The sequence below is a fragment of the Diprion similis genome, chromosome 9 (genome assembly GCF_021155765.1).
Source record: "Diprion similis isolate iyDipSimi1 chromosome 9, iyDipSimi1.1, whole genome shotgun sequence".
NCBI classification, from domain to species: Eukaryota; Metazoa; Arthropoda; class Insecta; order Hymenoptera; family Diprionidae; genus Diprion; species Diprion similis.
In genome coordinates, this window is record NC_060113.1 from 6041689 (window position 1) to 6054844 (window position 13156).

General features: G+C 39.4%; 1 protein-coding gene across 2 annotated transcripts; it reads left to right on the top strand.

Moving 5' to 3' along the window:
* The first annotated feature begins 10864 nt into the window (after positions 1-10864).
* Positions 10865-12556, top strand: LOC124410229 (histone H3.3-like). Of its 2 annotated transcripts, XM_046888441.1 has the most exons (5): positions 10865-11072; positions 11545-11599; positions 11696-11871; positions 12085-12100; positions 12232-12352. In XM_046888441.1, exons 1-4 carry the CDS (start codon positions 11047-11049, stop codon positions 12092-12094), a joined length of 267 nt encoding a protein of 88 aa, XP_046744397.1. In that variant the 5' UTR covers positions 10865-11046; the 3' UTR covers positions 12095-12100; positions 12232-12352. The 2 variants fall into 2 exon arrangements, with proteins under 2 accessions (XP_046744397.1, XP_046744396.1); XM_046888440.1 differs by lacking the exon at positions 12085-12100 and having other exon boundaries at positions 12232-12556.
* The last annotated feature ends 600 nt before the right edge of the window (positions 12557-13156 follow it).

Below are 13156 nucleotides of genomic sequence, written 5' to 3' on the forward strand. Positions count from 1 at the left end.
GGTGTTGCTCGCAGCGCATTGGGACTGCGATCAATCGATTTCTCTCGCAAAATTACGCCGGAATAGTGCCCTAAAGAAATAATTGCAGCACTTTTCAAAGTCGTCGAAATTTTCACCAAAAATGCAAAGGGGTTAGCCTTGGTTTTTTTTTGGCCGAAAAATCTTTTGTTCTGGAATCGATTGGTATGACGCTTATTAGACTAATTCGACGCCGAGGAACTCAGAAAACACATGAAAAATAGCGTAGGACCAACAGCAGAGAAATGACGATGGAAATCTGCAGTTTTTCGGCTGTAACTTTACAGGTGTTGCTCGCAGCGCATTGGGACTGCGATCAATCGATTTCTCTCGCAAAATTACGTCGGAATAGTGCCCTAAAGAATTAATTGCAGCACTTTTCAAAGTCGTCGAAATTTTCACCAAAAATGCAAAGGGGTTAGCCTTGGTTTTTTTTTGGCCGAAAAATCTTTTGTTCTGGAATCGATTGGTATGACGCTTTTTAGACTAATTCGACGCCGAGGAACTCAGAAAACACATGAAAAATAGCGTAGGACCAACAGCAGAGAAATGACGATGGAAATCTGCAGTTTTTCGGCTGTAACTTTACAGGTGTTGCTCGCAGCGCATTGGGACTGCGATCAATCGATTTCTCTCGCAAAATTACGTCGGAATAGTGCCCTAAAGAATTAATTGCAGCACTCTTCAAAGTCGTCGAAATTTTCACCAAAAATGCAAAGGGGTTAGCCTTGGTTTTTTTTTGGCCGAAAAATCTTTTGTTCTGGAATCGATTGGTATGACGCTTTTTAGACTAATTCGACGCCGAGGAACTCAGAAAACACATGAAAAATAGCGTAGGACCAACAGCAGAGAAATGACGATGGAAATCTGCAGTTTTTCGGCTGCAACTTTACAGGTGTTGCTCGCAGCGCATTGGGACTGCGATCAATCGATTTCTCTCGCAAAATTACGTCGGAATAGTGCCCTAAAGAATTAATTGCAGCACTTTTCAAAGTCGTCGAAATTTTCACCAAAAATGCAAAGGGGTTAGCCTTGGTTTTTTTTTGGCCGAAAAATCTTTTGTTCTGGAATCGATTGGTATGACGCTTTTTAGACTAATTCGACGCCGAGGAACTCAGAAAACACATGAAAAATAGCGTAGGACCAACAGCAGAGAAATGACGATGGAAATCTGCAGTTTTTCGGCTGTAACTTTACAGGTGTTGCTCGCAGCGCATTGGGACTGCGATCAATCGATTTCTCTCGCAAAATTACGTCGGAATAGTGCCCTAAAGAAATAATTGCAGCACTTTTCAAAGTCGTCGAAATTTTCACCAAAAATGCAAAGGGGTTAGCCTTGGTTTTTTTTTGGCCGAAAAATCTTTTGTTCTGGAATCGATTGGTATGACGCTTTTTAGACTAATTCGACGCCGAGGAACTCAGAAAACACATGAAAAATAGCGTAGGACCAACAGCAGAGAAATGACGATGGAAATCTGCAGTTTTTCGGCTGTAACTTTACAGGTGTTGCTCGCAGCGCATTGGGACTGCGATCAATCGATTTCTCTCGCAAAATTACGTCGGAATAGTGCCCTAAAGAATTAATTGCAGCACTTTTCAAAGTCGTCGAAATTTTCACCAAAAATGCAAAGGGGTTAGCCTTGGTTTTTTTTTGGCCGAAAAATCTTTTGTTCTGGAATCGATTGGTATGACGCTTTTTAGACTAATTCGACGCCGAGGAACTCAGAAAACACATGAAAAATAGCGTAGGACCAACAGCAGAGAAATGACGATGGAAATCTGCAGTTTTTCGGCTGTAACTTTACAGGTGTTGCTCGCAGCGCATTGGGACTGCGATCAATCGATTTCTCTCGCAAAATTACGTCGGAATAGTGCCCTAAAGAATTAATTGCAGCACTCTTCAAAGTCGTCGAAATTTTCACCAAAAATGCAAAGGGGTTAGCCTTGGTTTTTTTTTGGCCGAAAAATCTTTTGTTCTGGAATCGATTGGTATGACGCTTTTTAGACTAATTCGACGCCCAGGAACTCAGAAAACACATGAAAAATAGCGTAGGACCAACAGCAGAGAAATGACGATGAAAATCTGCAGTTTTTGGGCTGTAACTTTACAGGTGTTGCTCGCAGCGCATTGGGACTGCGATCAATCGATTTCTCTCGCAAAATTACGTCGGAATAGTGCTCTAAAGAATTATTTGCAGCACTTTTCAAAGTCGTCGAAATTTTCACCAAAAATGCAAAGGGGTTAGCCTTGGTTTTTTTTTGGCCGAAAAATCTTTTGTTCTGGAATCGATTGGTATGACGCTTTTTAGACTAATTAGACGCCCAGGAACTCAGAAAACACATGAAAAATAGCGTAGGACCAACAGCAGAGAAATGACGATGAAAATCTGCAGTTTTTTGGCTGTAACTTTACAGGTGTTGCTCGCAGCGCATTGGGACTGCGATCAATCGATTTCTCTCGCAAAATTACGTCGGAATAGTGCTCTAAAGAATTATTTGCAGCACTTTTCAAAGTCGTCGAAATTTTCACCAAAAATGCAAAGGGGTTAGCCTTGGTTTTTTTTCGGCCGAAAAATCTTTTGTTCTGGAATCGATTGGTATGACGCTTTTTAGACTAATTTGACGCCCAGGAACTCAGAAAACACATGAAAAATAGCGTAGGACCAACAGCAGAGAAATGACGATGAAAATCTGCAGTTTTTCGGCTGTAACTTTACAGGTGTTGCTCGCAGCGCATTGGGACTGCGATCAATCGATTTCTCTCGCAAAATTACGTCGGAATAGTGCCCTAAAGAATTAATTGCAGCACTCCTCAAAGTCGTCGAAATTTTCACCAAAAATGCAAAGGGGTTAGCCTTGGTTTGTTTTTGGTCGAAAAATCTTTTGTTCTGGAATCGATTGGTATGACGCTTTTTAGACTAATTCGACGCCCAGGAACTCAGAAAACACATGAAAAATAGCACAGGACCAACAGCAGAGAAATGACGATGAAAATCTGCAGTTTTTCGGCTGTAACTTTACAGGTGTCGCTCGCAGCGCATTGGGACTGCGCTCAATCGATTTCTCTCGCAAAATTACGTCGGAATAGTGCCCGAAAGAATTAATTGCAGCACTTTTCAAAGTCGTCGAAATTTTCACCAAAAATGCAAAGGGGTTAGCCTTGGTTTTTTTTTGGCCGAAAAATCTTTTGTTCTGGAATCGATTGGTATGACGCTTTTTAGACTAATTCGACGCCCAGGAACTCAGAAAACACATGAAAAATAGCGTAGGACCAACAGCAGAGAAATGACGATGAAAATCTGCAGTTTTTCGGCTGTAACTTTACAGGTGTTGCTCGCAGCGCATTGGGACTGCGATCAATCGATTTCTCTCGCAAAATTACGTCGGAATAGTGCCCTAAAGAATTAATTGCAGCACTTTTCAAAGTCGTCGAAATTTTCACCAAAAATGCAAAGGGGTTAGCCTTGGTTTTTTTTTGGCCGAAAAATCTTTTGTTCTGGAATCGATTGGTATGACGCTTTTTAGACTAATTCGACGCCGAGGAACTCAGAAAACACATGAAAAATAGCGTAGGACCAACAGCAGAGAAATGACGATGGAAATCTGCAGTTTTTCGGCTGTAACTTTACAGGTGTTGCTCGCAGCGCATTGGGACTGCGATCAATCGATTTCTCTCGCAAAATTACGTCGGAATAGTGCCCTAAAGAATTAATTGCAGCACTTTTCAAAGTCGTCGAAATTTTCACCAAAAATGCAAAGGGGTTAGCCTTGGTTTTTTTTTGGCCGAAAAATCTCTTGTTCTGGAATCGATTGGTATGACGCTTTTTAGACTAATTCGACGCCGAGGAACTCAGAAAACACATGAAAAATAGCGTAGGACCAACAGCAGAGAAATGACGATGGAAATCTGCAGTTTTTCGGCTGTAACTTTACAGGTGTTGCTCGCAGCGCATTGGGACTGCGATCAATCGATTTCTCTCGCAAAATTACGTCGGAATAGTGCCCTAAAGAATTAATTGCAGCACTCTTCAAAGTCGTCGAAATTTTCACCAAAAATGCAAAGGGGTTAGCCTTGGTTTTTTTTTGGCCGAAAAATCTTTTGTTCTGGAATCGATTGGTATGACGCTTTTTAGACTAATTCGACGCCCAGGAACTCAGAAAACACATGAAAAATAGCGTAGGACCAACAGCAGAGAAATGACGATGAAAATCTGCAGTTTTTGGGCTGTAACTTTACAGGTGTTGCTCGCAGCGCATTGGGACTGCGATCAATCGATTTCTCTCGCAAAATTACGTCGGAATAGTGCCCTAAAGAATTATTTGCAGCACTTTTCAAAGGCGTCGAAATTTTCACCAAAAATGCAAAGGGGTTAGCCTTGGTTTTTTTTTGGCCGAAAAATCTTTTGTTCTGGAATCGATTGGTATGACGCTTTTTAGACTAATTCGACGCCGAGGAACTCAGAAAACACATGAAAAATAGCGTAGGACCAACAGCAGAGAAATGACGATGGAAATCTGCAGTTTTTCGGCTGTAACTTTACAGGTGTTGCTCGCAGCGCATTGGGACTGCGATCAATCGATTTCTCTCGCAAAATTACGTCGGAATAGTGCCCTAAAGAATTAATTGCAGCACTTTTCAAAGTCGTCGAAATTTTCACCAAAAATGCAAAGGGGTTAGCCTTGGTTTTTTTTTGGCCGAAAAATCTTTTGTTCTGGAATCGATTGGTATGACGCTTTTTAGACTAATTCGACGCCGAGGAACTCAGAAAACACATGAAAAATAGCGTAGGACCAACAGCAGAGAAATGACGATGGAAATCTGCAGTTTTTCGGCTGTAACTTTACAGGTGTTGCTCGCAGCGCATTGGGACTGCGATCAATCGATTTCTCTCGCAAAATTACGTCGGAATAGTGCCCTAAAGAAATAATTGCAGCACTTTTCAAAGTCGTCGAAATTTTCACCAAAAATGCAAAGGGGTTAGCCTTGGTTTTTTTTTGGCCGAAAAATCTTTTGTTCTGGAATCGATTGGTATGACGCTTTTTAGACTAATTCGACGCCGAGGAACTCAGAAAACACATGAAAAATAGCGTAGGACCAACAGCAGAGAAATGACGATGGAAATCTGCAGTTTTTCGGCTGTAACTTTACAGGTGTTGCTCGCAGCGCATTGGGACTGCGATCAATCGATTTCTCTCGCAAAATTACGTCGGAATAGTGCCCTAAAGAATTAATTGCAGCACTTTTCAAAGTCGTCGAAATTTTCACCAAAAATGCAAAGGGGTTAGCCTTGGTTTTTTTTTGGCCGAAAAATCTTTTGTTCTGGAATCGATTGGTATGACGCTTTTTAGACTAATTCGACGCCGAGGAACTCAGAAAACACATGAAAAATAGCGTAGGACCAACAGCAGAGAAATGACGATGGAAATCTGCAGTTTTTCGGCTGTAACTTTACAGGTGTTGCTCGCAGCGCATTGGGACTGCGATCAATCGATTTCTCTCGCAAAATTACGTCGGAATAGTGCCCTAAAGAATTAATTGCAGCACTCTTCAAAGTCGTCGAAATTTTCACCAAAAATGCAAAGGGGTTAGCCTTGGTTTTTTTTTGGCCGAAAAATCTTTTGTTCTGGAATCGATTGGTATGACGCTTTTTAGACTAATTCGACGCCCAGGAACTCAGAAAACACATGAAAAATAGCGTAGGACCAACAGCAGAGAAATGACGATGAAAATCTGCAGTTTTTGGGCTGTAACTTTACAGGTGTTGCTCGCAGCGCATTGGGACTGCGATCAATCGATTTCTCTCGCAAAATTACGTCGGAATAGTGCTCTAAAGAATTATTTGCAGCACTTTTCAAAGTCGTCGAAATTTTCACCAAAAATGCAAAGGGGTTAGCCTTGGTTTTTTTTTGGCCGAAAAATCTTTTGTTCTGGAATCGATTGGTATGACGCTTTTTAGACTAATTCGACGCCCAGGAACTCAGAAAACACATGAAAAATAGCGTAGGACCAACAGCAGAGAAATGACGATGAAAATCTGCAGTTTTTTGGCTGTAACTTTACAGGTGTTGCTCGCAGCGCATTGGGACTGCGATCAATCGATTTCTCTCGCAAAATTACGTCGGAATAGTGCCCTAAAGATTTAATTGCAGCACTTTTCAAAGTCGTTGAAATTTTCATCAAAAATGCAAAGGGGTTAGCCTTGGTTTTTTTTCGGCCGAAAAATCTTTTGTTCTGGAATCGATTGGTATGACGCTTTTTAGACTAATTTGACGCCCAGGAACTCAGAAAACACATGAAAAATAGCGTAGGACCAACAGCAGAGAAATGACGATGAAAATCTGCAGTTTTTCGGCTGTAACTTTACAGGTGTTGCTCGCAGCGCATTGGGACTGCGATCAATCGATTTCTCTCGCAAAATTACGTCGGAATAGTGCCCTAAAGAATTAATTGCAGCACTCCTCAAAGTCGTCGAAATTTTCACCAAAAATGCAAAGGGGTTAGCCTTGGTTTGTTTTTGGTCGAAAAATCTTTTGTTCTGGAATCGATTGGTATGACGCTTTTTAGACTAATTCGACGCCCAGGAACTCAGAAAACACATGAAAAATAGCACAGGACCAACAGCAGAGAAATGACGATGAAAATCTGCAGTTTTTCGGCTGTAACTTTACAGGTGTCGCTCGCAGCGCATTGGGACTGCGCTCAATCGATTTCTCTCGCAAAATTACGTCGGAATAGTGCCCGAAAGAATTAATTGCAGCACTTTTCAAAGTCGTCGAAATTTTCACCAAAAATGCAAAGGGGTTAGCCTTGGTTTTTTTTTGGCCGAAAAATCTTTTGTTCTGGAATCGATTGGTATGACGCTTTTTAGACTAATTCGACGCCCAGGAACTCAGAAAACACATGAAAAATAGCGTAGGACCAACAGCAGAGAAATGACGATGAAAATCTGCAGTTTTTCGGCTGTAACTTTACAGGTGTTGCTCGCAGCGCATTGGGACTGCGATCAATCGATTTCTCTCGCAAAATTACGTCGGAATAGTGCCCTAAAGAAATAATTGCAGCACTTTTCAAAGTCGTCGAAATTTTCACCAAAAATGCAAAGGGGTTAGCCTTGGTTTTTTTTTGGCCGAAAAATCTTTTGTTCTGGAATCGATTGGTATGACGCTTTTTAGACTAATTCGACGCCGAGGAACTCAGAAAACACATGAAAAATAGCGTAGGACCAACAGCAGAGAAATGACGATGGAAATCTGCAGTTTTTCGGCTGTAACTTTACAGGTGTTGCTCGCAGCGCATTGGGACTGCGATCAATCGATTTCTCTCGCAAAATTACGTCGGAATAGTGCCCTAAAGAATTAATTGCAGCACTTTTCAAAGTCGTCGAAATTTTCACCAAAAATGCAAAGGGGTTAGCCTTGGTTTTTTTTTGGCCGAAAAATCTCTTGTTCTGGAATCGATTGGTATGACGCTTTTTAGACTAATTCGACGCCGAGGAACTCAGAAAACACATGAAAAATAGCGTAGGACCAACAGCAGAGAAATGACGATGGAAATCTGCAGTTTTTCGGCTGTAACTTTACAGGTGTTGCTCGCAGCGCATTGGGACTGCGATCAATCGATTTCTCTCGCAAAATTACGTCGGAATAGTGCCCTAAAGAATTAATTGCAGCACTCTTCAAAGTCGTCGAAATTTTCACCAAAAATGCAAAGGGGTTAGCCTTGGTTTTTTTTTGGCCGAAAAATCTTTTGTTCTGGAATCGATTGGTATGACGCTTTTTAGACTAATTCGACGCCCAGGAACTCAGAAAACACATGAAAAATAGCGTAGGACCAACAGCAGAGAAATGACGATGAAAATCTGCAGTTTTTGGGCTGTAACTTTACAGGTGTTGCTCGCAGCGCATTGGGACTGCGATCAATCGATTTCTCTCGCAAAATTACGTCGGAATAGTGCCCTAAAGAATTATTTGCAGCACTTTTCAAAGTCGTCGAAATTTTCACCAAAAATGCAAAGGGGTTAGCCTTGGTTTTTTTTTGGCCGAAAAATCTTTTGTTCTGGAATCGATTGGTATGACGCTTTTTAGACTAATTCGACGCCCAGGAACTCAGAAAACACATGAAAAATAGCGTAGGACCAACAGCAGAGAAATGACGATGAAAATCTGCAGTTTTTCGGCTGTAACTTTACAGGTGTTGCTCGCAGCGCATTGGGACTGCGATCAATCGATTTCTCTCGCAAAATTACGTCGGAATAGTGCCCTAAAGATTTAATTGCAGCACTTTTCAAAGTCGTTGAAATTTTCATCAAAAATGCAAAGGGGTTAGCCTTGGTTTTTTTTTGGCCGAAAAATCTTTTGTTCTGGAATCGATTGGTATGACGCTTTTTAGACTAATTTGACGCCCAGGAACTCAGAAAACACATGAAAAATAGCGTAGGACCAACAGCAGAGAAATGACGATGAAAATCTGCAGTTTTTCGGCTGTAACTTTACAGGTGTTGCTCGCAGCGCATTGGGACTGCGATCAATCGATTTCTCTCGCAAAATTACGTCGGAATAGTGCCCTAAAGAATTAATTGCAGCACTCCTCAAAGTCGTCGAAATTTTCACCAAAAATGCAAAGGGGTTAGCCTTGGTTTGTTTTTGGTCGAAAAATCTTTTGTTCTGGAATCGATTGGTATGACGCTTTTTAGACTAATTCGACGCCCAGGAACTCAGAAAACACATGAAAAATAGCACAGGACCAACAGCAGAGAAATGACGATGAAAATCTGCAGTTTTTCGGCTGTAACTTTACAGGTGTCGCTCGCAGCGCATTGGGACTGCGCTCAATCGATTTCTCTCGCAAAATTACGTCGGAATAGTGCATTTAAAATTTAATTGCAGCACTTTTCCAAGTCGTCGAAATTTTCGCCAAAAATCCAAAGGGGCTAGCCTTACTTTTTCTTGCGATTTTCGGAGCCAAAGCTTCACATCTGGGAATTGATTTCGATGTCACTCTTCAGACTAGTCGAACGCCCAGGAACTTAGACAACACAGAAAGACGTCCGTAGGAACATCAGTAGAGCAATCACAACCAAAAAATTGGAAGCATAAAAACCACGAAACGAACGTTTTGTTTCCTGGCTGTAACTCTTGACACCTCATTCTTTGGGTATCGGGGCTGCGCCCAATCTATTGCATGCGAAAAATCACGTCGAAGTAGAGCATGAAAGAACTGTTCGCAGCACTTTCCAAAGTCGTCCAGATTTTCGCCAAAAATTCGAAGGGGTTGGCTAGTTCTTTCCTTGATTCTTGGAGTTGAAATTGTTCCGTTACAGGATAACATGCATCAGACAATTGATACCGCTGCTTGTCCACCGCCCACCGAAGAATCATTATGTTTACAGGCGCATATCTATTGGGGAGAATATCCATTACAACTCCGTGATTCGTCATCGACTGCGAATAGTTTCCGCAATTGCCGCAATCTTTACTGAACATGTCACCAGCGTCGATCAACTCCGTGTCGAAATCACTTGCTGTTGTATTTGCAAAATTCATATTCACAAACACAATCGTCTCAATTACATGATCTTTGTCATACCAGTATTTTCAGCTCAGCCGATCGATACACAAGTGTAATAAAGTTTCTAGCATGTATGTATGATCCTCGAAGAAAAACAATGCCTGATGCCGTACAATTATATAACGTTAAAGCGGTAGAATATGATTTATTCTCTGTGAAAACTACTATTCCATCGTCTACGTGTAGCTCAGGCTGTTTAAAAAAAAAACAAATTTTTCTTTTCAAAATTCAAGTCTAAAATATTGTTCGAAACGTTAAATAAGAGATGCTGTCCAAGCTTTAGCTCTAATATTAATATTCTAAGGTGCCTAGTCGTGATTTTCTATTTCCTTCCGCAATAACATGGGAAAATTTTCTTTTAAAACTTATCATTTTATAATTTGTTCACGCATTAGTGTATTGATAAGATCAGAACGAATTTTTGTAGCGAATTGAACGCTCTACAGAAAAAGTCTCTTATCATTTTATGACTAATCTACTCTTTCAACACTCATTTAAGGTTTTCAAATCCCTTTGATCTCAAATAACTCTTGAAAGAGTAAATTCATGAAAAATGATATATCAGTCCATTTTATGGAGGGTTCAATATCCTACAAAATTACGTCCCGATCTTATCAGTATATTAATGCGTTGACGAGGTATAAAATTTTGAAGTTTTCAAAAAAATTAACCCACGTTATTTAAACGGTAAATAGAAAATCACGATTTTGGATACCAGTCCACCATATCGGATCCGTCATTATGAATTTTCAAATTGTGACTTCCGATTGGTAATCAGTGACCTCAGAAACCTGATAATAAATTTCATCTAAATTCGTTCGTTAGATTTGATGTGCTCCTGAAAGGGTTGAATGAACAAATCCACCCTCTTGCGGGTCCAGGTAATAGTTGGGATAAAAATCTGAAAAAATTATGGAATTATTTTTGAATAATCCGGCGGCAATTTGGTGGGCGCGCTAGCTCGGAATTCAAAGATGAGAGCCGTTCGAAATTCAAAAAATGACCGTTTTAAGAACCACCCTAATCTAGCACCCAAAAATAGCGATATCAATTCGAACAAACGGCGAACAATCACTTTACAATATCGCCATGATGGTAAGATACCGACAATAACGTCCATCATTCTTCCATGTGGCATCAGATGTCGGTAACTTATTTAGGCACGCAGGGAAAGCCCTTCTAAGTGACTCGGTGCACAATATTACCGACAGATCTCGCGAACACTGCGACTTCTTGTATTTTCAAAAGACGCCTAGCTCTGAGTGGCTGAACCACTGAAGGCATTTCCTTGACTCGCTGATCCAACTTCGCGCTTTCGTTCGGATACATAATATTCATTTTATCCTTTATTCGAGGAATATTGACAGTGAGGAGCTCGTTAGTGTTAATCGATAAATGCAGTGCAAGTCGTCTTGTCAGTTTACCTTCAAATTACGATCTTTTATTGCAGAAGTATCGCGATGGTCAGACGTAAAGGAGCGCCAAGGTAGAGGTTATGAACCGGATTTTAAAATTCAAACGTTTACGACGCTGTTTTTACCCCGCGAATGAAGCTTGTCGACAATTACTTCACAATTAATCTGATGTTTTCCACATCACCGGCGTTCTCACTGGCTTACCGTACTCTCAAATAAACCAAAATTATTTGGTCGTACGGCTTCGACGGCTCAAATCGTTGGTTAATCACAATGTCATGAATTTGTTTGAAGTCGAAGTTAGTTACGTTATCGTAATGGAACAGGAGAAAATTCGTTATTTTTCAATTTTAGAATGACTGAAGAAGTTAAGTTTGCACCGCATCAGCTTGTTACGTTTGATTACGGTTTACTGAATTTCATACAATTCTTCGAGTTACGAAATAACGATTTTTTATCAACATGCATCGTTACAATAGTGTTACTAACTTCAATTTTGAAATGATAAAAATGCTGCGTTCATTGACTTGAATTTAAACACAGATCAACACAGTCGTCAGCTTCATCAATATCGAGGTCAACCGCTGCACCTTCCAAGGTGATCATCTATCTATATAGCTAATTGAAAATATGTGTCTTGATATTTCTGAAACTCTGCACCGTCAAATATTGATCATAATTTTTCTGATTGTAGAAACATGTTAGTCCTACAAGAACGTTGGTGAACCGTCGCACGAAGAGCGGCACTAAAGCGCTCCGAGAGATCAAATTCTTACAGAAAACGACAAAACTACTCCTTCCAAAGTTACCATTTGCTAGATTAGTTAGAGAAATTATGGTCGATTTGTTCCCTCGTTTGGAAATTAACAGGTTTGTCTAAAAAAACTCATAACGACATGCATGCATCCATGTATTACGACTCTGATGGTATATGAATGAAAAAAAAAAAAAAATTAGTACTCTCTACACTTTCATATTGCACGAATTTATTCTGTATATTTTGTTGAAATAAATTCATTCAGAATTTATAAAATCTTAGAAAATAAATATTAATGATTACAATTTGTTTGGTTTTGCCTTCAGAAAAAAGTAACTCCAGGTTGGTATCATGATTATAAAAATCAAACATCCTTGTTGATTAAATAAAAATTTTTTTTGGAAGATTATCGTCGATGGAAATTAGCACAATTAGTTACAGAAAAGTAATGTTTTCAATATGATATTTTGTAGAATTCAAGCAAAAGCTCTCGAGGCACTTCAAGAGGCGTCAGAAATGTATTTGGTGCAATTTTTCGAAGACGCAATATTACTGTCGCTCCATGCCAAACGGGTAACACTGTTTCCAATGGATATGCGATTGGTGAGAAGATTGAGGGGACGACATGACATTGTAAACAGATAAATATAATTTTAATTCAATAAGTACTTGACTCTGTAAAATACACTTCAGTTTTATTGAGAATTATTTCATTGTTCGGTGCGTTATTTCATTAACTGAACAAATGGTCAAAGCTATGCTTAACTACATTTTAGTAATAATTTTCATGAAGTGTTTTTAACTAGACTTTTTTTAAAATCGTTTATGTTAAGGCTATTACAAAATGATGTATGTAATGCATGTATATCATTTTGTAACAGCCTTAACACATACGATTTCAAATATTCCAGTAAGTTTTTAGCTAGCATTAATGACTGTTCAATTTTACTTTCATTCGTACGTTGTTTCATCAATTTACTAAATTGTAGTTTTTTTTGTGTCACAGTAGACGTAACTGAAAACGAAATTAAACTGAACATAGAATTCATTTTCAAGCATGCGTCTATTCCGTTAAGATTCTAAAGTCTCAAAACGTTGAAATGTATTATAGAACGATTTTACAGAAAATTTATTTTTATATCATGATAAATCGTACTTGAAGCTGTGAAACAGACACGTTGTTGTATGAATTCATTAAAATATTAATATTGTAGTAGGTTCTGATCTAGTTTACGTTGTATGTGATTCAAATTGAAGGAGACTTGATAGAAAAATGTCAACCAAAAATTTTATTTTTGCGAATAAAAATTTATTCACGAGAAACATTGAAACATTTTTATTAAAATTCTTATTTTACTCTGTGAAACTTTGGTAAAATATACACTATATTTCTAATCC

Excerpts from the sequence above, each read along its gene's own strand:
- LOC124410229 (XM_046888440.1), top strand. The coding sequence starts at position 11,047 with ATGGTCAGACGTAAAGGAGCGCCAAG. Across the intron at positions 11,600-11,695 it reads CAACCGCTGCACCTTCCAAG|AAACATGTTAGTCCTACAAG; the intron begins GTGATCATCTAT and ends TTCTGATTGTAG. Across the intron at positions 11,872-12,231 it reads CCTCGTTTGGAAATTAACAG|AATTCAAGCAAAAGCTCTCG; the intron begins GTTTGTCTAAAA and ends GATATTTTGTAG.